Consider the following 23,881-nt stretch of genomic DNA (forward strand, 5'->3'; position numbering starts at 1 on the left):
CTTATAGGTGGAGAGAGATTGATTCTTAGGCCCCAAGGCTCGACTAGTAAATGCAATTGGTCTCCCTTGTTGCTGTAGAATTGCACCAATGCCATTATCAGAGGCATCACATTCCAACTCAAATGATAGGGTAAAATTAGGCAAAGCAAGGACCTGTGGAGAGGTCATAGTATCCTTGAGCTTATGGAAAGCTACTTCAGCTGCTGTGGTCCACAATAACCCATCCTTCTTAGTCATATGGTAAAGTGGTTGGCAGATTTTGCCAAAACCAAGCACAAATTTCCTGTAATTTCATATTACGTCAGAATGTATACCTAGATCTCGCAAGTTCTTAAAATTGTGGCGGTCCAATTGGTGAAACTAGAAACAACTAAGAATTGAAATCAATTAATAATTTCATATGTTTCTTGATAAGTTACTTGGATTTCTATTGATTTTGTAGTCGAACGGCCGGGGGAAACTAAAATCTGAAAAGAAACTTCCTTTGTGCCTCTCATAATTCTTCCGCTGCTTCCACCCCCTTGGCTATCTCTCTCTCTTCGATGGCTTTGAGAGAAGATGACTAAAAAAGCATTTTCAGCTTGAAGAATCTCTCTATCCTTGTGGGATTGTATTTCTGCAAATCTCAGTTAGGTTATGGATATGAGATGCGAAATTGGGCCGCGGGAATCAGCCAAGAAAGTCGTCGTATCTCCTGCAATCCTTTCAAAGTATCAGCCGTCAGATCGATTAACGCCTGGTGTGCTTTTCCCAGATAACACCTAGTTCTCGGATTTCATATTTATATATAAAGGAAGGTACTTTTTGGATGTTCCAATTCATGGGTTTCATCTCTCCGTTAACTTATTTTTTAGTTTTCTTTCGCGCTTGAAATTCTTATTTTCTATATAGGACTTTTGGAATTCTAGACAACCATTTGCGGTTTTTTCATACAAGTACTTGTTTTATACTTCGTATTCCAGAATTTTGATTGTATAGTGAGATGAACATGAATTTGAGGTTGTTAAATTTCGAGCTCTATAATCACTTTCATGCTAGTTTTGGATCTAATATCTCCAGTTTCTTTGTATGTTTGGTGCAAGTTACGGACTTGTCTACTAGCAAAGTAACCTGTACATCATGCTGTTACTTGGTTTGTGATGACTGTTGCTTATATTCTTTATTTTTGTTTTTGGTCAGTTTTATATTCTATATATGTTCATTAGGCGGATGTCAAGGGATGAAGCTAAGTCTGGTGGTTGGGCTGCCTTTGACCTCATGCAGCGCTAGAAACAAGGCCTTGAGCCTTAAGTTGACAAGGATCGTTTCCCACCTATACCAACCAATCTAACTTCTCTACATCCTCGTGAAAACGTACCGATCGAGGAATAATGACCTCCTGGGCAGGCCTTTTTCAACTCTACACCTCCCATCTGTAGATTGTCCAACTTTGGCAGAGAATAGGGTTGGGAAAAGTTCTTTATTAGATGGCGATTCTAATGGGAAACAGTACACTTCTGTGGAAGATAATACATCTTCCATGAAGAAGATCGTGGATTTTACCCTTGGGCTGACGATTCCAGTGGGACCCTTTATTTCGAGACGCTTAAAATCTGATGTTATGCAACAACTTGTTCCTAAAATACAGCGAGTATGTTATGACTTTATGCCTAGTCATTTTAGGATTAGGTTCTTGATTTTTCATGTTCTTGTGTTTTTCATTCTCTTTTGATTATTCTTTTATGTTTTAGAAAAAAAAGCTGAGAAATGTAATGCAGGTTGAGTATGTTATAATGGACAAGGAACAAGACGACGCCTATAAAGAAGCCATTCAAGAGTATCGGGCAGCTTCACAAGCTCGTATTGCAAAAACTTCAGAGGTTAACTCGAACAGTATTCTTAAGGTTCTTCTCGGCAGATCTCCAACTATTTTGTTCAATTTCGTAAGGTGCGTCTGTCTCGACTTTCATGTTTTTGATATCCCAGTTTTGTGTTCAGATTGTATATATGTTTGCTTATTGTTCCTTTTTTCTTTTCTCATTCTCTAGATTGCAAATCATCCTTTACTAGTAAGGCGTATTTACAGTGATGAGGATGTTATTCGTTTTGCCAGAAAGTTGCATTAGACAAAGTAATTGGGGAACTTAAGAATTATGGTGACTTCTTTATCCATCCGGGTATTTTCTCAACTTCTTGAAAATGAATTTGTCTTTCAAATTTTGATGCATTACTATCAATGTTTTGGAAAGATTTGATTATCTGGGGTGTACAGTGTTCGGTGCCTGTGCTTGTGTAGCAGATTACATATTGTATGTTGATATTGTGTATGCTCTCTCTCTCTCTGCAGCTTTTGCTGTATATTGGTGTCTCTGATAAGAAAGGATTGCTTCCAGACAAATATGCATTGCTTTCTTCAAAATCTCAGGTATAATGCCTACTTTAATAACTTCACTAACCAATTTGTATGAGTCAAAATTTGGAGAGAGTTGTCATATGATACTCTTTGCTCAAAACTGAGGAGAGTTTTCTTGTTAATGATATTAGTGATTGACTGAACTTCTTCCTTCACTGAAGCTAGCTGGGCATCGTGTTCTGATTTTCAGCCAGTGGACATCAATGCTTGATATTTTGGGGTGGACTTTGTGTTACATACAAACGACTTGATGGAAGGTACTGGTGTACTTTTATCACATTTACAGATTGTTCTTATCATAAGAAAATGTGCCCTGCCACATGGTATATCTGTTTTATAATCTGGCTTGCTCAGTTCCACTTGTTGATTGTGGTTAATTGAATTGTTACCTCATATGTTGTAAGTTGTGTTTCTTGTCTGTTAACCCGTATCTTCCGAATGTCAGCAAGAGCTAGAGGCCACAAGAGCAGACGATGGTTGATACATTCAATAATGACACTTCTATATTTGCTTGCTTGCTGTCCACAAGAGTTGGAGGCCAGGGTTTGAACTTGGTTAGAGCTGATACCGTAGTTATTCATGATATGGATTTCAACCTGCAAATTGATCGACAGGCAGAAGATCATTGTCATCGCATCGGCCAAGTGAAGCCTGTTACCATAAACAGGTTTGCCCTTCTTTAATTTCCCAATCTCCCTCCTCACCTATGCTTATCGCTCTGAGAGAAGCACCTGTCAGGTTTAACCCCACCCCTTCTTCCCTGCTTTTATAATGTGGTATTGGTTTGAGTCATAAACTTGAATAGAAAATTGTAGGATTATAACCTGTCATGTCTGTGAACACGGAAAATTCCTGAAACGAAAGAGACAAGAACAACGTGCACAAACAAAATATTTGTATTTGATGATTTTGGGTTACAATCTCTCTCTATTTTGATCCTCTGATTCGATCTCCGTAAGGTATTGATTTGTGGATGTTTCCTTGATCCAAGGGCCGTCGAGGCTTGATCTTGGATGAACTGTTGGAAGTTTCTTCAAGGGGCCGTGGGCTTGATCTTTGAAGGTGGATTTGAGCGGATCTTCAAAGGGGCTTTTGGGCTTGATCTTTGAATAACAGTGACGAACGGATCTCCAAGGGCTTTTGGGCTTGGTCTTGAAGAACAGTGATGAACGGATATTCAAGGGCTTTTGGGCTTGATCTTGAAGAACGGTTGGATGTGTGGATTTGTCGACGTTGTTGATCCAAAGGGCCGTTGGGGCTTGATCTTGGATGAACGGATGATGAACGATGGTGCTTTCTTCAAGGGCTGTCGGGGCTTGATCTTGAATTGGTGGATGATTGTTGATCCAAAGGGCCGTTGGGACTTGGTCTTAGGATGAACGATGAACGAAGAACGCTTTCTTGATTCTTCGGGAACCTGGATGCTTGAGAGCTTCGGAGTTTCAGAGCTTCAGAGCTTCAAGGTGTAATATGAATTGGTCCTCCCTGAATGAATGAAATAGGCTTGTATTTATAGAATTTTCCAAGGCCTAATTTTGAATATAATATCCCAGATGAAATAAGTCGTTTCTGCTAGGTGTTGACACGTGTCCTATTTGATGACTTTTCCAACTCATTTCAATTTTCGTTGAGTCACACGCTACGTGTAAAATTTATGTAATACATGAGCGTTGACACTTTGATTTATCGGTCAACATTTATTTACCGAAATTTCGATGTCTACAAATGCCCCCACTTCAAGGCACGTCGTATACATGTGCTTGTCACGTGTAGGAGATGCGTTTTGAAGTCCCTTACTGTAGATGTCGATCCAAGGGCCGTCGAGGCTTGATCTTGAATTCGGCTGAAGATTTCTTCAAGGGCCGTTGAGGCTTGATCTTGAATTGGGCTTGAGATTTCTTCAAGGGCCGTTGAGGCTTGTTCTTGAATTTTTGTTTGAAATTTCTTCAAGGGCCGTTGAGGCTCGTTCTTGAACTTTTGTTTGAAATTTCTTCAAGGGCCGTTGAGGCTTGATCTTGAAGGTTGAAATTGGACCACAAGGAGCTTCATGTGGTAGATGATCATTGGCTTTGGTAATGGATGAATCGGCACGTATTTTGTTGCACTTGTTGACTTTCCACAGCTTTGATCTTGAACTGGGTTGGAGGATTTTCTGGATTCCTCCAATTGTTGATTTTCCATAACTTATTCTTGAACTAGGTTTTGATTCAAGGGTGGTAGACACTTAATCTTGAATCGGACTTGCGATTTCCTCAAAGGCCGTCGAGGCTTGATCTTGAATTTGGCTGGAAACTTCTTCAAGGGCCGTTGAGGCTTGATTCTTGAAGGTTGACTCGAACACAAGGCAAGCAGGCACGAGGTGAAGGTGACGACTTGTTGCTTTGTTCAATCTTTCTAAATTCGCGCCTGAGCAGTTTGGTCAACGGTATGATCTTCAAGATTGATGGGCTTTTCTTCCAGTTGGTGACTTGATCTTTAAGGATTCGATTCAAGGGTGGTGAATCGGCACGTGCAGCCCACAACGCCTAGTAAGTCGACCCAAGAATTTGAGGGTCAAAACGAGTTTTTTTTTCATCTCAGACTCTTTCTGCCGAGTTGACTGAGCATGTTGCATTCTTCTCTGCTTGTTTCTTCAGGCAGATATGGCAGCTTTTTGAGTTCTTCAGCTCGGACTCCTTCTGCTGAGTTGACTGTGCAGACTGCATTCTTCTCTACTTGCTCCTTCTGCACCTTGTCTCCACATGCTGCAAGGTATCGTTTTCACTTGCTTTATCTGTTCTCCAGGCAGATGTGGCAGCTTCTTTGGAAGTACAGCAGCAGTGGGAAACGAGTACTCGAGAGCAGTGCTAGGTAGGCAATCAGGGAAGGGTTCCAAGCAGTCGGTTCCTTACCCGAGTTTGAGTGGAAGTTCCGGCATATTGTTTTCTTTATCCTTGTCTTTGTAGGTAAGAACAAGGACAAAGGAAAGGACAGGGAGAACGCATGATATGAGATACTCTTGCTTTCTACCCTGGTGATATGAGATACTTTTGCTTTGGAGTCATTGGCTTGCAGAGGTACCCCAAGGAATAAGGAACATTGAATGACTCGAGAGGCTTCGTTGGGAAAGCATTTTTTGGAGATGAAGAAATGCTCTGTATGTCTGCCTTGCTATGGAAGGCGAAGGTAGACCATTATAGGAAGTTCTTTGATACCTGTAGAGGTACTATTCTTTCACTCGTGTCGGCAACCAATGCGTGATTGATCTATATGGCTTCACGTGCTTTCTTCTTTATCAGAAATCTTCGACAAATTGTCCGTAATTTCCGCCAAGCTGAGTGTGCATGTGACAGGTGATGACGCGGCTGAAAAAGACTGGCGCCTCTTCGATAACTGGGATCGGCACTTCGACAAATTACCCGTGATTTCCGCAAAGCCGAGTTTGCGTGTGATGGGTGCTGACGTGGCTGAAAAAGACTGGCGCCTCTTCGATATCTGGGATCGGCGCTTCGACAAATTGCCCGTGATTTTCGCAAAGATGAGTTTGCGCGTGACAGGTGCCGACGCGTCTGGAAAAGCAAGATGCTTCTCCGATTTCTGAGCTTGCCTCTTCGATCTTTGAATGGCCTCTTTCGAATTCTGAGCTCGCCTCTTCGATCTCTGAAATCCCGTCGAGTGCTGATTTTTTATAGAGGCACGCTGTTCGTTTCAAAGCACACTTGAATTTTCGCTTGTAGAAACTCCCTTCTTGCATTTCTAAGGTCTTGATTTGTCCGACCTCTTCTTTCTTCAACACCTTTGAAAATGTCTGGACCCTCCGATCGTCGTTTTGATTTGAACCTTGATGAAGAGGTAGTCCCACCTTCTCCAGACAACATATGGCGCCCATCCTTCATATCCCCTACTGGTCCTCTTACCGTTGGGGATTCGGTGGTGAAGAATGATATGACCGCTGCGGTGGTGGCCCGAAACCTTGTCACTCCCAGAGATAACAGACTACTTTCCAAACGGTCTGATGAGTTGGCTGTTAAGGATTCTCTGGCTCTCAGTGTGCAGTGTGCAGGTTCTGTGTCTAATATGGCCCAACGCCTATTTGCTCGAACCCGTCAAGTTGAATCATTGGCGGCTGAAGTGACGAGTCTCAAACAGGAGATTAGAGGGCTCAAGCAGGAGAATAAACAGTTGCATAAGCTCGCACATAGCTATGCGACAAACATGAAGAGGAAGATTGACCAGATGCAGGAATCTGATGGTCAGATTTTACTTGATCATCGGAGGTTTGTGGGTTTGTTCCAGCAGCATTTGCCTTCGTCTTCTGGGGCTGTACCGCGTAATGAAACCTCAAATGATCAACCTTCCGTGCCTCCTCCTCCTAAGGTCCCGCCGAGTGATGAGGCTTCAAACAGTCAACCTCCGGCGCCTCTTCTTCCTAGAGCTCTGCCGAGTGGTGAGGTGCCACTTAATCGTCCTTGAAGATCCCTTCTTGTAAATTTGATTTGATTTGATTTGATTTTTTTTTTTAACGTATGTATCATGCAAATTTAAATAAATAAAATGGACTTCTCAATTTTTATTTTTTTTTTTTTTTTTTTTACACATGGTGCCAAATGCACCATCCATCAAACATTTTTTTCTTTAATCATGGTGCCAGACGCACCAGAGATAATTTTTTTTTTTTTATATATATTATATATATATATATATATATATATATATATATATATATATATATTTCTTCTTTTCTGCTTTCGGTAGTGCTCACACCCACCATCACTAATGAAATGATGGCCCTTATACTCACCATGATATATATATACAGGGAGCTTAAGGGGAGGGATCCCCATTTTTTCAAAAAAAATGGGGACACGCTCCCCACCGTTAGATTGACTTTAATGAAATTGTGTGGTTGAGATTAAAACACAGGCCATAGAATCTCAACCACAGGATTTCATTTAAGTCAAATCCAACGGTGGGGAGCGTGTCCCCATTTTTTTTGAAAAAATGGGGATCCCTCCCCTTAAGCAATTCCTATATATATATATATATTATTTTTTTATTTTTTTATTTTATTATTTTATTATTTTTTAAATTTTTTTTTTTTCTTTATATACGATGCTATGCAAGCCTGGGTTTGTGGGTGAAAACCCAGGCCGAGCTCGAGAGATGACAAAGGAGGAGGGGCTGCCCGAGCTTCCATTGAAGGGCAAGGACAGCGATGGAGGTCCTGGTGCTGTTGAGGATGTTGCGGCAAAGAAGTGGAGACCGCATCATCGAAATTGCTCGGCTTTGGGGAGGTCGGGACTCGGATTTTGACGGAGATCTTGTCATCATCGTTGGAGTAGAAGCTTTTGAAGACCTTTCTGGTCTCGTCGGTGACGACGCTGCACTCGTCGATGCGAGCAAGTGGCGGAACGATGGTGGTCGAGGGACCTGTGGCGGGGGCGTATTTGACCGAAGAAGCAGCGAAACCACCTCGTGTTCTTGCTCGTCTTCCGAATTGGGTTCACCGCCTCGATCACACTCTATCAGTCTCTCGCCTCCGGTGATTTTGAGTCCCAACAGAAGATCAGAAGAGCCCAAACTGCCGGAGCCCTCAGTCACGCGTTATACGACGCCGTTTGGGGATGTCAATGTACGGTCTCCATCGTTGACTCCGCTATCTTCGCCGGAGAGAGCTGCCGACGACTACCCATCTGCATCGGACCGAAACGGAGGGAGATTCCGAAGAGGGACAAAAGGGTTTGGCAGCAGGGGATCTTTGGTGAGGTCGAGTCATCAGACAATTCACACTGGATTGATTTGGGTCATAGTCCATTCGGTTCTGATCTTTCCGACCAACACACCGGACACAAAACAGGTTCGCCCTTACGATGAAATTTCAGAGCTTTTTCTGGTAACAGAGGAACTTCGGCAGCTCGCCGGAAAACGTGTTCGTCGAGACGTCGACTTCTGCCAAATCAGAATATCGGCCGAGATTTTCCGGGAGGGAACCGGAGAAGCTGTTGTTGAAGATCTTGAACCGCCGCAGTTTCGGATTGGAGGCCAAGATCGGAGGAAGCTCGCCGGAAAGGAGATTGTCATTGAGATTCAAAGACTCCAATTGCAGTCCTGCAATTGTTTCTGGGATTTTTCCGGTGAAGGCGTTCAGAGACAGATCTAAGTTCAGAGAGGTCAGGTTTCCAATACTCTCAGGCAATTCGCCAAATAGGTGATTTTCGTACAGCTCGATCTGCGTCACACTCCTCAATCCACCAATGCTTGCCGGAATCGGACCGGATAGGAAATTCGTTGATAAATCGAGGTTCATCAGCGAGACGAGGTTTCCGATGGAGTCTGGTAAGCGGCCTCTGATGTTGCATTGCGGGGGATCTAATTGTGTCCTGAATTTCGATTAGGATGAGAGAGTATGAGTAGGCGAAAGCTATGTCACCGAGTGCTTGGAAGCTCTTCCACATCTTTTCGGTTGCAGTCACAGTCCCAATGCTTATTCCGGTCATGCTTCCCATGACTTTTCCATTTTCTGCAACTTGAGCAATTCCAAGGCCTATTCCAATGGTTGAGTAAGTGAAATACATGACTGCAGCAACAATGGAGAGCCACCACAGCTGATCAAAGTCCGGAATCTGAGAAAATATGATCTCTGTGACACCGAAAGCGATCATGTAAGGGTTGCTGTTAATATGGCATGGATTTTTTTCACCACTCTTGTGGAAGCAATTAGACCTCTTTATTGCCATCATACTTATGGATGAAGCAATTGTGTAACCAATGGAAACCCCAAAAAGGTTCAAGTACTGAGCATATCCACAAATTTTAACCTTAGCTCCACCAAGATTAGATCTAACAGCATCCATGTAAGTATAGTTTTTCTTCCCAGTGACCGAATCTCCGGAACGATAGCATGCAGACAGGAGAGTCGAAGTGTAGTAGGTAACGAAAGAGAACAAGAGCATCACAGAAGGGCCAGCAACCCATCCAAGCTGAGTTGTGGCCCAAGCCAAGGACAGAACTCCAGAACCAATCACAGCAGTAATTATGTGAGCACTTGAAGTCCAAACAGTTCCCGTTCGTTTGAGACGGCCATCTTCATCAAAGTACTTAGAGCCTCCTTGTGGAGGAACATCAACTGAGATATCAAAAACTTGGTGGTGGTGGAGCTGCTGGTGTCTGCGACGTCGGCCGAGGATAAATGAGTTGAGAGAGAAACTTGGGGAGTTGGGCCTGGATTTGAGCTCCGTGGGCCGAGAATAGCTGGGAGAAGAAGACAAGTCGAAGCCTGGGCCTGGATTTGTGGCTGGGCTCATTGGTTTTGGAGAGATGGGTTGTCAAGTTGAGAGAGAAACTTGGCCTTTTCATGGGATCCGACGGCTGTGAAATGAAGGAAGGCTTGGGCCTGTTGGAATTGCAGATGTTATTTGATCTGCTTCTGAGGCATATATATATATATATTTTTTTTAAAAGCTGTAGTGGTTTTTTTCTTTTCTTTTTTTTTGTACAAAGAAATTGTAATAACATCAAACTTTTAATAAAATTTCTTATTCTTTATTTTGATGTGACTGAACTCGAAATTGAATGCTCGAGCTGCCTACGTACCCTTCCAAAGAAGAGATCAAGTCGTAACGTAGTTCAAATACATACTTTTTTTTTTTTTTTGGTATTTTCTTTTTTTTGTGCCGTTTGCAATTTTAACTCATGCAGGCAAGGAGTGTTGGTGTCGTTTGTAGTTTCAACTTGTGCAGACAAGGAGCATTTGGTGCCGTGTTGCAGTTTCAGCTCGTGTAGGCAAGGAGCGTTGGTGTTGCCTTTTATGCTCGTGCAGACCAGGAGCGTTGTGCCATGCGGTTTAGGCTCGTGCAGGCGAGGAGCCTTGGTTCGTGCAGTTTAGGCTCGTGCGAACAAGGAGCATGGTGAATTTGTCAAGCAATTTTGGAGAGGTGTTCCTCACAATCTTCATAGCAAGGAGCCTTGACCGAGTGATTGAAGAAGTCTTCGGGCAAGAAATCACGCATCGTGATGGGGATGGACGATCTATATGTCAAAATTTCATCATCTTCAACACGTTCACGTTGCTTTGAAGGTTGACAAGAGCTGCTTTGCCCCCTTTCCGATTGGCGGCCTTGTGGAGGAGACGTATGCTTCTTGTGCAATTTCTTAGGAGTGACTTGAGTCCATCCTTCAATTTTGCTTGTCTTGGACGATGCCCCCAGCGATTGAGGTGAAAACTTTGAGTCGGAAGAGCCAGAAGTGAAGGTGGTATAGTTTGACTTCGCCACTTCGTCAAGATCTAGCTCGATGATTCCTTTCTGAGCCAGCTTCATGATGAGATCTTTCAGCACGAAACATTTTTCTGTCGGATGACTGATGAAGCGGTGGAATTTACAGTATCTTGGACTGTCGGTACGATTCATCTCTTCCGGCCGTCTGCACTCAGGCAAACTGATCACCTTCTTGTCCAACAGATCATCTAGCATGGCAACCACATCAGAGTCGGGGAATGGATAAGTCTTCTCCTCAAGCTCCTTCAAAGTGCATCTACGCATCTCTTGATCACGAAAAGCTTCGGTTTGAATCGCCTTGCCTCGTGTGGATATTTTGACGGGAGATGTGTTGACCGTCATCGCTTCCTTGGTGGGTTTCCATGCAGCCTTTTCCACCTTTGTCCCCAGAACTTTGTCGTTCTTGTAGTCGGCGATCGGTTCTTTCTTCCCATGATGGGCGATGCTCAACTCCATGTCATGGGCGCGAGTGGCCAATTCCTCGAAGGTCCGCGGTTTAATGCCTTGAAGGATGTATTGCAAACCCCATTGCATGCCTTGGATGCACATCTCGATTGAAGAGGTCTCCGAGAGCTTGTCTTTACAGTCGAGGCTTAGAGTGCGCCATCTGTTGATGTAGTCAATGACTGGCTCATCCCTCCACTGCTTTGTGCTCGTTAGCTCTAGCATGCTCACAGTGCGGCGGGTGCTATAGAAGCGGTTGAGAAATTCCCGCTCTAACTGCTCCCAGCTGTTGATGGACTCAGGCTCTAGGTCTGTGTACCACTCAAAGGCGTTTCCTTTCAGCGAGCGCACAAACTGCTTGGCGAGGTAATCCCCTTCGGTTCCTGCGTTGTTGCAAGTTTCAACGAAGTGGGCAACGTGCTGTTTCGGGTTTCCCTTTCCATCAAATTGCATGAACTTTGGTGGTTGATAACCCATCGGCATCTTTAAGGCGTCGATCTTCTTTGAATACGGCTTTGAGTACAACCCGGAGGTATTTGAGCTCCATTCGTACTGTGCCTTGATGGTGTTGGTGATCATCTCTTGCAGCTGCTGGATAGAAAGAGATCCCATGAGTGCCGCTGCTTGGTCTGGCTCGGGCTTCGCATCGTTTTTCTCCACCTGAGGCTCATCTTCTGGGTTAGGGTTCTCGTCGTCCTGTGGCTCCAGTCGGCTGACGAGTGCAGCGATTTGCAAGTCTTTTTCTTCCACAGTTCGGGTTAGCCTTGCGATTACTTCATTCATCTGAGCCAGTTGTTCTTCAACGGAGGTAACGCCGATAGTCATGACTTGTGCGACCAATAGACGTGATTTTCCTTTAGACATCCAGGATGCTGATGAAAAACGTCGTTGGCTGCTTTGGGATGTCATCTTATGTGCCTCAGCATCATGCTTCGGTGCCCCCAGCGAGGTCAGGTTGATGACAGACTCACACCTTGGATGCTCACCTTGCTCTTTTAGCGGCACCAATTTTGAAGTGGCATGTTGAGGAGCGGTTGTGGCGCCAACGGATCGTCCATTTGCGGCAGAAGTGCTTAAGATCCTTCCCTCAGTGGTTGTAAGAACGGCTTGTCCCTTGCTTGATGCCATTGACTTTGAGGTGTGCTTGGATTCTTTGAATGGAGAAATAGATGAGAGGTAGAGATGATCCCACCGGGCGTGCCAATTTGTGAACACGGAAAATTCCTGAAACGAAAGAGACAAGAACAACGTGCACAAACAAAATATTTGTATTTGATGATTTTGGGTTACAATCTCTCTCTATTTTGATCATCTGATTCGATCTCCGTAAGGTATTGATTTGTGGATGTTTCCTTGATCCAAGGGCCGTCGAGGCTTGATCTTGGATGAACTGTTGGAAGTTTCTTCAAGGGGCCGTGGGCTTGATCTTTGAAGGTGGATTTGAGCGGATCTTCAAAGGGGCTTTTGGGCTTGATCTTTGAATAACAGTGACGAACGGATCTCCAAGGGCTTTTGGGCTTGGTCTTGAAGAACAGTGATGAACGGATCTTCAAGGGCTTTTGGGCTTGATCTTGAAGAACGGTTGGATGTGTGGATTTGTCGACGTTGTTGATCCAAAGGGCCGTTGGGGCTTGATCTTGGATGAACGGATGATGAACGATGGTGCTTTCTTCAAGGGCTGTCGGGGCTTGATCTTGAATTGGTGGATGATTGTTGATCCAAAGGGCCGTTGGGACTTGGTCTTAGGATGAACGATGAACGAAGAACGCTTTCTTGATTCTTCGGGAACCTGGATGCTTGAGAGCTTCGGAGTTTCAGAGCTTCAGAGCTTCAAGGTGTAATATGAATTGGTCCTCCCTAAATGAATGAAATAGGCTTGTATTTATAGAATTTTCCAAGGCCTAATTTTGAATATAATATCCCAGATGAAATAAGTCGTTTCTGCTAGGTGTTGACACGTGTCCTATTTGATGACTTTTCCAACTCATTTCAATTTTCGTTGAGTCACACGCTACGTGTAAAATTTATGTAATACATGAGCGTTGACACTTTGATTTATCGGTCAACATTTATTTACCGAAATTTCGATGTCTACAATGTCTTTTACAAGCTAGTCACTAAGGGTACAGTTGATGAAAATGTCTACGAGATTGCGAAAAGTAGTGCTAGATGCTGCAATCCTAGAATCTGGCGTGGAGATGGATAATGAAGGTGACACATCCACCATGGGAGAGATATTATCGAAACTTTTGCTTGGTTAAAGATTTTAGAAAACTTACGGTCGATTTGCCGATAGAGAAACTGCAACCGGAAACCTTTGTAATTTAGTTTTTGTATTTTCTAGTCACACCTTCAACCTCCCAGCCATTTCGCCTAGCCAATACCCAATAGCTTGATGTATCAAACCTAGAACACTACTTATAGTTTTTTCATTTTTGTTTAGACATCTTGTATGTACATTTTCATATATTTTATAATTAAATACTTTTTCTTGGTTTATTAATTATTGTTTAGAATTTCATTACAATATTTGTTAAAAATTAAATAAAAAATATTTTTGCCAAAAAAAAAAAAAAAATTAAAAACAAGGGTTTGCGCGACAAAGAAGTAACCTAGGTCATGCAAGATGTATAACCTATGTCGCGCAAAACTACTTTGGCGACATAGGGACCTGTGTCGCGCAAAACTACTTTGTGCGACGTAATGTTGTACAAAACTACTTTGTGCGACGTAGGTTATTTCTTTGTCGTGCAAACCTTGCTGTCACTGCCTTGGTGCGACGGTTGGTGCGGGATGAAGGTTTTGTTTGGCTAATTTTTGTGCGACGAAGGACATGCATCGCGCAAATTGTTTTTTGTACTAGTGCTCACATAAATATTAGAAAAGGCCTAGCCAAATCAAATAGAATTTGAGTAAATAACAATGAAACAAATTGATACACTATCATTTTATACCAATATATTTTCAACCAAAATAAACCATTTTTTACAAATTAAGGTACCGTAGTCAATATCTTTTACCATTTCACATTCATCATCTAAAAAAACCAAAATTGAAGCCTTCAGCACCTTACCCAGAACCCGCCATCGGCGCCTAAGAAAAGTAATAATCGCCCAATCAAAGAAATTGAGGACAAAAAACATATATATCTGAATCTGATTTACATGCATACGAGGTAACCCATATTATGAAAATGTTTTGTCCCCAGTATTATGAAAAATGTTTTGTTTCCCCAATGCCAAATGAGACCGAGAGCAGCATTGAGCAAGAAACAACTATTTAAATGTATGGAGTGTAACAAAACCTAATTAAAACATAACATCTAATATGGTTATTCAATTAAAAGTTCTTTCTACATTTGTGGTGTGGTTTGGTTTTGGTGCGGTTTTCAAAGCCAAAACCAAAACCAAACTGTTTTCTGACTTTGTGGTTTGATTTCAAACCGAAATTATTTCAAAACTACAAAACCAAACCTTTCGGTGCAGTTCGATTTAGTTCGTGCTTCGGTTCCAAGTCTCCATCCCTACTTTTAATTATTCAGTTCTCTAATTTTTAATCTTCAGAAAATTCTCAAACAAAAACATTTTTCAAGATGAACAATGCTTGCATCCACTCTATGGGACCTTATCTACCTTTACTTTTAACGAAACTTTGTTACACACATTTCATATCTGGAACTCTTCATTTTCATACTCATTATTTAAATATCATATCTACAAAAAGTTATTCAAATCGAGATTATTTAGTCACTTATATCTCTAAGTGTCTCGGTCTCCTGAGTCGAAAAGAATTTCTCCAAAGAATTGTTTTGGATTTATGTCTAACTTGTTAAAGTTCCAGATCTTAAAGAATTCAACCATGTCTTAGCTTTATCTTTCATAGTGTATGGGAAAACCTTCATTCTAAGATGTTCATTGGTGCTTCGCGCCCCGCCCTTTGCGCCTGGCAAAAAAAGCAAAAAGGAACATAACCTCCCAATGGGAAGCTTAAAAAATGAAGAAAGAAAGACTTGTTAGGTGAGAAATATGTGTTGGAAATTTTGAGTAGAAATTTCATTATCCCACATTGATCATTCCTAAAAGGTTTTCTCATTTTATAAGATTATATCCCTTATAAATAGTGATTGAAATGATGGAAAATGAAATTGGGCTCAATCTTAGGATTGAGTTTTGGGAGTACTAATTAATATATAGGGTAACTTACATTTTCATACCTCAGATTTGAGATCTATTTCAATTCCTTACATCTTCAAAACATATCACTTTATACCTTAAGTATTATTTTATTTCAAAATAATACATCCGTTATATTTTCCATTCATAAATCCATTAAATGCTGATGTAGTTGCCACATATATGCCACGTGGCTGTCAAAATAATACATCCGTTACATTTTCTATCCATAAATCCGTTAAATGCTGACGTAGCTGCCACATATATGCCACGTGGTTGCCAAATGTGTATCACGTGGCAAAAAAAAATTTATTTTTTAAAATTTTTTTCTTATAAACCTGAATTAAGTACTATTTAAATTATTAAAAAAAATTTAAAAAAACCCAAACAAACCCAGAAAACGCAGAACCCATCTTCTCCCTCCCCTCCCGACCCCCTCACCTTCACCGAGCCCAAACCCCTCCACCTCCGATGCTCTTCACTGCCACCATGTCCAACCCTCTCTCCCCTCCCTCCTCCTCAACTCCCACCTCGACGCCATCCCCGCCGAGCCCGACAATTGCTTCTGGGTTTGTAAATGCTTTTTCTAGGTTTCTGGGTTCGTGTTATGTAACCTCACCCATCCTCGTCTATCTGTAACCTCACCCATCCTCGTTAGAAATGAAACAGCTAAAATCACTTTTCTCCCAACTAACCTAAACCCTCACCTTCGCCCTGCTAGCTACCACAATCAGTGTTCTCACAAATTAGTGAAATCACAACCGCCGTTGATTGAAAAATTCCATGGCTTTTTGAAGCAAATAAAACTTGGGTTGCAGGAAGAAAACCCCAAAAAAATCCCAATTCAACGAAATGGTTGTCCTGGAGACGAAATCTCAAATCCCCATTTTTCTTAGTTCAAAGCTTCAGCTTTCTCTTTAGAATTAGAAATGAATAAAAGTAAGAGATTAATTTGTGGGAAATTAAGAGGCTTGGGTTGTTGGTTTGCAATGATGCACAACTATTGGCTGAAGAATGAATTATTGGTTATTACAGTGTTGGTGGTTGGAGAAAAAAAATAGAGGAATGTGGGGTGGGGCGGAGTTACCTCTCTGTCTTCGACACCCACATGGTGGTCATGGTAGGGAAGAAGTTCAATGTTGTCGAGGTAGCAGGGAGGAAGAACCGCAGCAAAGTCATTGATTTCGGGGCTTTGTGGGGCTTTAATGTGTTGTTGAACTCGGGGATTGCTGAAGCCCGAGGCTTCGTGGTGGCTGCAGTGTGTTGTCAAAGGTGAAGGCAGAGAAGATCCGGGGGCTGATTGACGGGGTTGGTGATGATGGAGGATGGGAGAAGGGGGGTGCTAGAGTGGGGAAGACGAAGTGGGTCGGGGAGGTGAACAGGGAAGAGTGGATCGGAGAAGACATGGATTTAGGGTTTGGGTTGGGGGGTTGCGGAGAGGGGAAAGGGAATGGGTTTCAGGTTTTTAAGAAAAAAATAAATTTTTTTTGCCATGGCACACATTTGGCACCTACGTGACACAAACGTTGCAGCCACGTCAGTGTTTAACGGATCAATGAATGGAAAATATAATGGTATTATTTTGAAATAAAATAGAACGTGAGGTATGAAAGTGAAATGTTTTAAAGATGTTGTATAACGTTGTAATACACCTTAAACCTGAGAGGTTACTTTGTAATTTATCCTAATATATAATTAATTATGAAAATTAAATTCTTTAATTAATTTCGAATTTAATCATTTAATTATTTTTTACCAACAGACTCATTTCTTTTTGGATGAAGTTTGAAGTGTGGTGAAAGAACACACAGAGTAAACACCCATCTGAGAAGATGTCTCCCAACAGATGCAACCCTTTATCATATCTGTTGCGAACATGCATAATCCTATTATATATACATCCATCTGCATGGTTTAAAACACAGAAAAACATAATTCTTCTTTTACAATCTAAAGCATTCTTATTGAGAGAATCACAAAGAAATTCACCAGAAGTTAAGTTTTCCGGTGCTGGAATTTTAACTTGATCGTTGAATCCTGGTGAAGTAGACGTCCGTAGAACTACAAGCACTGAGTAGGGGTGAAATATTTGTTCCAAGGACATTGCGGTACGCAAGCCTCGATCTTTAGTTTTTTCTGTGTAATATTATTTCGTGTTCACACTCTGTTAAGTTAGTTGTTCGTATTCATCATTTATTAGCATATATAAAATTATCATTGATTGTTGATATTTATCCAACAATATGTTATATAAAAGGTGCATTCAAGCCTGGCTTTGTTGAATTGAATGGGCTTGCCTCACCTCTTCCCTTCCCTACGAACTGGAATGAATGGGTTCTTAACTCTAGTTAACTTTTACAATTAAATATTACTTTTTAAATTAAAAAAAAATCCAAAACTAATTGAAATGACACGTGTCAATTAATTAAGTAGATAGAGGGCATATACCAAAATCTATGATAATGAGCAAAAATGTTCCTTCTTCTATTTGGAAGTGTTAGGTGTAGAAATGCGCATCGGTGGCTGTACAAATGTGCGAATGGCGGGTATGTAGTAGCATGTGGGCTCGATGAGTGGGAGACACAACATTGGGGGAGAGTTAGATTTAGAAAGAGGATCCTTACATCCTAGGGATCTCCACATCCTAGCCGTTCATCGTACATCGTGCAGTCAGTTTTCGTCAGATACTATTTGTATTTAATTTTAAATAAAAAATCAAATGATTTCTGACCGTACGATACATTATAAATGATTAAGATGTGAGAATCCTAAGATTCCCACAAAGTGAATCAGGTATCCAATTCCCTAGATTTAAGGGGGTGGTCAAGTGGTGGCGTGGGAACACAAAGTGGAGGAAAAGGAAAGGAACCAACGGCTATAATTTGTGAGGATTGATGAATAAATTATCAAGACCATCAGTAGCATATTGACTAGTCTTTGTTTTTATTTTATACATGGAATGGTGTGTGAGTGTTCGGATGAGAGAAGCGCATATAATGACTTACAAAGCTTCTACTTCACTTTAGTTGTGTTTTTTCATCCAAGAAATGGTGGAAGGAATTCTCTTCAACATTGCAGAACGGATCATTCGAATGCTAGGCTCTTTTGCTTTCCAAGAGATTGGATTGATTGAGTTCCAGAACCTTAAGGAGATAGTTGCTGGATTCCAAGCTGTTCTTCTTGATGCTGAGCAAAAGCAAGCCAACAATGAAGTCAAACTGTGGCTTCAAAGCGTAGAAGATGCAGTTTATGAAGCCAATGACGTGCTCGATATTTAATACTGAAACTCAGCGAAGACAAATGATGCGTGGCCATACCAAGCTGTAAAAGAAGGTACGCCTCTTCTTCTCTAGCTCAAATCAACTTGTTTTTGGGCTAATGATGGGTCATTAGATAAAAGATATTAACGAGAGGCTTTGTGCGGTTGAATCTCACATATGCCTATTGATATCCACCTATTAAGAATATAATAAATCTGAATGAGGATCCTCTCCAGATCCTCTTTGTGAGGATCTCGAGGATCCTCAAATTGTGTCCATTCATCGTACATCGTGCGGTCAGTTTTCGTCAGGTACTGTTCATGTTTAATTTTAAATAAAAGTATTTAAAATAATTTCTAACTGCATGATGTACGATGAATGGACACGATTTGAGGATCCCTAAGATTCTCACAAAGAGGATCTGGAGAGGATCCTCATTCAATACATCTCTCAATAACTCATAATTAACTTCAATAAATTTTCTACATTATTGTTTTGAATGTTTCATATAACCTACCTTTACAAAACTCTACTAACTTAATTAATACAGTTCTATCGAAATAATGATTATGTCTACTCAAACTCTTACTGGTGCACCTTTTATTTTTTTAACTCAAATCAACATGCTTTTAAGCTAAAGATGTGTCATAAGATAAAAAAAATATTAACGAGAGGCTTCGTGCGGTTGAATCTTGTAGAAAGTTTGTCTTAGAAGGAAATCATGAAGATACACCATTTATAAAAAGATAGAGGGTCACTCACTCATTTGTCCCCAAGGAAAATATTATTATAGGGAGTGATGAAGATAAAAAGGCAATTATCCAACTTTTGTTGGATCCCATCTCAACTGAGAATGTCAACCATTTTCATATTTGGATTTAGAGGATTGGGGAAAACTGCACTTGCCCAGCTCATATTCAACAATGGGGCGATTCAAAATCATTTTGAGTTGAAAATATGGACATGTATCTCTAACGTATTTGAGCTGGATATAGTGGTTAAGAAAATCCTTCAATCCGAACAAAATGGGATAAAGCAGTTGCAAAATGATCTTAGGAGAAAAGTAGATGGGAAGAAGTACCTACTTGTGTTGGATGATGTGTGGAATGAAAATTGAGAGAAATGGCTTAGCTTGAAGTACTTGTTAATGGGTGGTGGAAAAGGTAGTAGAATACTATTAACCACTCGTAGTGGAATCGTTGTGACTGCATCATACATAGCTAAATCCTACAACTTAAGCGGTTTGAATGAAGAGCAAAGTTGGTCTTTATTTAAGGAAATGATTTTTAAAGATGGAAAAGAGCCAGATAATTTAACAATTAAGGCAGTTGAGAAGGAGGTTGCAAGAAAATGTCAAGGAGTATCACTTACTATAAGGACAATAAGTGGGATGCTGTGCACCAAACATCACGAAACATGGTTGAATTTCAAAGAAAAAAAACTTTCAAAAATAAATAAAAAAGAAAATGGTATTTTAACAGCACTTAAATTGAGTTATGATGTGCTCCCATCACATTTGAAGCATTATTTTGCTTATTGTAGCATGTTCCCACCGGATTATGAAATCCCTGTACAAAGATTAATTCAACTTTGGGTGGCGCAAGGGTTTATTAAGTCATATGAAGAAAACGAGTGTTTGGAGGATGTTGTGTATATTACATGGAATTGTTGTGTAGATCGTTTTTTCAAGACGAAGAAAAAGATTAGTTTAGTATAATAAAAAGTTGTAAAATGCACAATCTCATGAATGAACTTGCAATCATAGTGTTGGGGTCGGAAGCATTGTAATTGATCTGAACTAAAGGAATTTTCATGAAAAGTTTCATCATGTAACTTTCAAATTTTCTATTCATTTGTCAGAATGGGATACGAACTATCTTTTTCTTTGGCCAATATATTGGAACAGTGGTGAGCAGTCATTATGTAATTCATTTTGTACTACAATTGTTTCAATTTTGAAGTCATTGCGTATGTTGAGTCGCAATGGTTTAGGATTTACAAAATTACCTAATTATCTTAAAAAAATGAAACATATGAGATATCTTGATCTTAGTGGTCATCCCATCAAGAGACTTCCAAATTGGATAGTTGGACTTTCGAATTTGGAAACACTATATCTATCAGGTTGTATGAATCTTGTGGAATTGCCTAGAGGCATTAAAAAATGATCAATTAAGGCATCTCATCTTGGAAAAGTGTGGTGAATTGACACGAATGTCACGTGGACTTGGTGAATTGACTGGTCTTGGTACATTGGGTACATTTGCTTTAAGCAAAAATAATTACATGTGGAGGGGTAGTGCTGGTCTTGGTGAACTGAGAAGGCTTAAAGAATTAAGGGGAGAGTTAGATATTATAAATTTGAGGCATGTGAAAGATGTGATGTTAGAATCCAATGTTGGTGCACTTGTGAACGAGAAACAACATCTCCATTCGTTGAATTTAAATTGGAAACGGGGAGAAGATGTTAACGCAGTTGATGAGAAGGATATTATCATGTCAATGGAAGTATTGCAACCCCATTCAAATCTAAAGGAGTTGTCCGTGTGGTTTTATGGTGGTCTGAGGTTTGCGAGTTGGTTTTCTTCTCTCATAAATATTATTAATCTCAGATCGCATTACTGTGAGAGATGCCAAAATCTTCCACCCTTGGATCATTTGCCTTCGCTTAAGTATCTTGAACTTTCACATTTGAAGAAGTTGGAGTACATAGCAGACAATGCCAGCAGTAATAGTATGAGTGATGAGATGATGATGATGTCATTCTTTCCCGCCTTGGAGAAGCTCTCCATGTATAGTTGCCCTGTTCTGAAGGGATGGTGGAGGGTGCACACTCATAATAGTGCTTCTTCTTCTTCATCAACGGAAAATCTGTTTTTCCCGTTGCCTTCATTTCCCTGTCTTTCTACATTGATTATCCAGAACTGTCGTAATCTATCTTCCATGTCTCTGTGTCCAAATGTGGATAGAATACGTCTCTATAGGACCAGCTTGAAGGTTCTTCATTCCTTGTTTGTTAGAGGAGCATCTGATATTACACATGATGTTGGTGTTGATGTTTCTGGCACTTCTTCTTCCCCTCATCTCTCAAAATTAACATATCTGTCACTCTAAGGAATTGAGAATTTGGAATGTTTAACGTCGGAAGGAATAGGCAGCCTCACATCACTCCAATTGCTTTCGATCACATTTTGCCCAAACTTGGCATCACTACCTGAAGAAATAAGCAATCTCACGTCACTACAACAACTTGAAATTGATCATTGCTCTAATTTGGCATCACTGCCAGAAGGGATTCGTGGACTCTCCTGTTTAAATAAATTGCAAGTTTGGCGTTGCCCCATTTTAAGCGAAAGATGCGAGAAAGAAAAAGGTGAGGACTGGCCTAAGAATATTGCTCATATCCCATTCGTTCGTATTAAGTAAGGTGCGTTTTCTAACTTGTTTGAATTTACAGTCGCCTAATTCAGTATAAACTACGAAATATTCAAATGCCAATCTCGTTTCTCAATTTTATAATTCATTCATCATCACTAGCATTTTATTTTTTCTTTTCAGATGACATATGCGGATCAAAGATTTCATCGTCCACACTTTTGCTTCTCACCCACTAATATGCAGTGAATGGGGGCGTCCACCTTTAGGGTTCCATATGTGATGGCCATGTTGACTACTTGGAGTGGTTGTATATGATTTTACTTTTGATTGCCGAGGTTTAGGTACTATGTCCCCCCCCCCCCCCCTCGGCGTTGTATGTTTTTTCTTCAAGTAATATAATATAGGCGTGAATGCCTATACTTATGTGTCAAATAAATGGACGATTCATCATGATACTTATTTCGTACTAACACTGCTCGATTTGTTCAATATAATAAACTAACGATCTCTGATTTGATTGGTATTTATAAAGATGATCTTTAAATGAGATTAAGAAGATAAATGATTTTGCTTAAAAAAATTTTACTATGAAAATACATAGGTGTAAGGAGTGAACAAGGTGATACAACTCATGAGGTGGGTCAAGTATTTTTCTTACAACATTTTGTTTTAGGAATTAGGGTTGAATGTTCAACTTCCCCAAGGAACATGCTTTGCAAAGTGGATGGCCGGGATAATTTCAAGTGAGGCCCATGAGATATTTTGAGGATATGGCGCATCATATCTCTTCCAGGGTGTACTATTTGATCATGCCAAAGTAGCAGAGTGTCCTGGAACCCAGCCATAGGGCCGGCCACATGGTGTGTCTCGAGGGCTTAAATGGTTGTTATGTACAACTGACTCGGGAAATGTTCCAACTTCTCGTGAATACGCTTCCGGCCATATTCGTAAGAAGTTATACAAAGATATTCAGAATCATTCTCTTCAGTGGTTTCAACATGATATTGATTATCTCGAATATCTCTAAAACTCATCAACGTTCTTTTGGAACGTGGAGAATATAGTGCCTCTTTAATGGTTAATTTAGTACCATTGGACAACATTATATGTGCATTTCCGTATAATGGGCCTGAGAGGGTTGTCAGAGGTGCATTCTTAGGTACGAAGTTAGTAAAATCGTGTTTCTCATGCAATATGGTGTGCGTAGTTGCACTATTAGCCAGACAACTAACTTCCCTACTAGTCATACCTAAAAATAGATTAATTGAATTAGTCACATGCATAAATGTAATTCCATTCATTCAATTAATCAATTCGAGAAATAGTCCATAAAAATAATTATCCAAAGTTCAAAAAACCAAAACCAAACAAATAATTCCAAATACTTAGAAACATTGTTCGAAAATTAAAACCATAAGCCTAGAAAAATAGGGGAGGAGTTCGGCCATTCCTGGTGGGTTCGGACACTAGGGGTAAAACACCCTAAAACATGTCTAAAATTTATTCGTCCATAGGAGCGGATGCCTCTTGAAAATCTGAAACCTCCATCAATGTGGTAGCATCTTCAGGAAGTTCTACATGCACAAAGTTAGTCTCACAATGAGAATGATACTTGGCAATGGCCTCGGGGGTAGCTCGGCATACGCATAACCAATGATCTTTTGATCCACAGTGGTAGCACATGTTCATTTCAGTGGAATCCAATTGAACGATAACTTTTCCCTTATTCTTGAAGCTTGGGGCCTTAGGGGCAAAATGTTGGTGCTTCTGGGTCAATTTTCCTCCCTTGGATAGGCCTCTGTTCGGTGGACCGTGGGGGCCGTGGTGGGCCTTGCCGCCCTTTTCCACGGCCACGACGTGGTTTCCATCGGTTGTGGCTGCTAGAATCTGTTGCATGCACTTCAGGTGCAGCATTCGAGCTTGATGATTTTTCATCAAAAGCTGGTTTTACTTTTCAGCGAGAAGTAGAACAGATATCAA

The 23,881-nt window shown here is 40.8% G+C and overlaps 3 protein-coding genes and 2 long non-coding RNA genes across 9 annotated transcripts; 3 read left to right on the forward strand and 2 right to left on the reverse strand.

The window, feature by feature from the left end:
- LOC126599478 (uncharacterized) lies at positions 1–3,210 on the forward strand. Of its 5 annotated transcripts, none has more exons than XR_007615159.1 (7): positions 1–797; positions 1,180–1,630; positions 1,731–1,927; positions 2,028–2,156; positions 2,327–2,441; positions 2,524–2,649; positions 2,838–3,210. It is a non-coding gene; the product is annotated as an uncharacterized LOC126599478 (long non-coding RNA). The 5 variants fall into 5 exon arrangements; XR_007615157.1 differs by having other exon boundaries at positions 2,327–2,404; XR_007615160.1 differs by having other exon boundaries at positions 2,028–2,135; positions 2,327–2,404.
- A 1,949-nt stretch (positions 3,211–5,159) lies between these two features.
- On the forward strand, positions 5,160–6,176 carry LOC126599475 (uncharacterized). The gene is made up of 2 exons (XM_050265863.1): positions 5,160–5,557; positions 5,671–6,176. The coding sequence occupies exons 1-2, from the start codon at positions 5,545–5,547 to the stop codon at positions 5,970–5,972; spliced, it is 315 nt and encodes a 104-aa protein (XP_050121820.1). The 5' UTR covers positions 5,160–5,544; the 3' UTR covers positions 5,973–6,176.
- A 2,383-nt stretch (positions 6,177–8,559) lies between these two features.
- Positions 8,560–9,675, reverse strand: LOC126599019 (amino acid permease 3-like). The gene has a single exon (XM_050265407.1). The coding sequence runs from the start codon at positions 9,673–9,675 to the stop codon at positions 8,560–8,562; it is 1,116 nt and encodes a 371-aa protein (XP_050121364.1).
- Positions 9,676–14,399: 4,724 nt separating this feature from the next.
- Positions 14,400–16,882, reverse strand: LOC126599479 (uncharacterized). The gene is made up of 2 exons (XR_007615163.1): positions 16,351–16,882; positions 14,400–15,076 (listed from the first exon to the last, which is right to left on the reverse strand). It is a non-coding gene; the product is annotated as an uncharacterized LOC126599479 (long non-coding RNA).
- A 3,680-nt stretch (positions 16,883–20,562) lies between these two features.
- LOC126599477 (putative disease resistance protein RGA4) lies at positions 20,563–22,252 on the forward strand. Its single transcript, XM_050265866.1, has 2 exons — positions 20,563–21,950; positions 22,082–22,252. The coding sequence occupies exon 1, from the start codon at positions 20,738–20,740 to the stop codon at positions 21,635–21,637; it is 900 nt and encodes a 299-aa protein (XP_050121823.1). The 5' UTR covers positions 20,563–20,737; the 3' UTR covers positions 21,638–21,950; positions 22,082–22,252.
- The last annotated feature ends 1,629 nt before the right edge of the window (positions 22,253–23,881 follow it).

Source organism: Malus sylvestris, chromosome 14, assembly GCF_916048215.2.
Source record: "Malus sylvestris chromosome 14, drMalSylv7.2, whole genome shotgun sequence".
In the NCBI taxonomy this organism is placed as follows: domain Eukaryota; kingdom Viridiplantae; phylum Streptophyta; class Magnoliopsida; order Rosales; family Rosaceae; genus Malus; species Malus sylvestris.

What these genes read in the sequence shown, in the direction of transcription:
- LOC126599019 (XM_050265407.1), bottom strand. Translation starts at nt 9,675, where the DNA reads ATGAGCCCAGCCACAAATCCAGGCCCAGGCTTCGACTTGTCTTCTTCT.
- LOC126599477 (XM_050265866.1), top strand. Translation starts at nt 20,738, where the DNA reads ATGTCACGTGGACTTGGTGAATTGACTGGTCTTGGTACATTGGGTACA.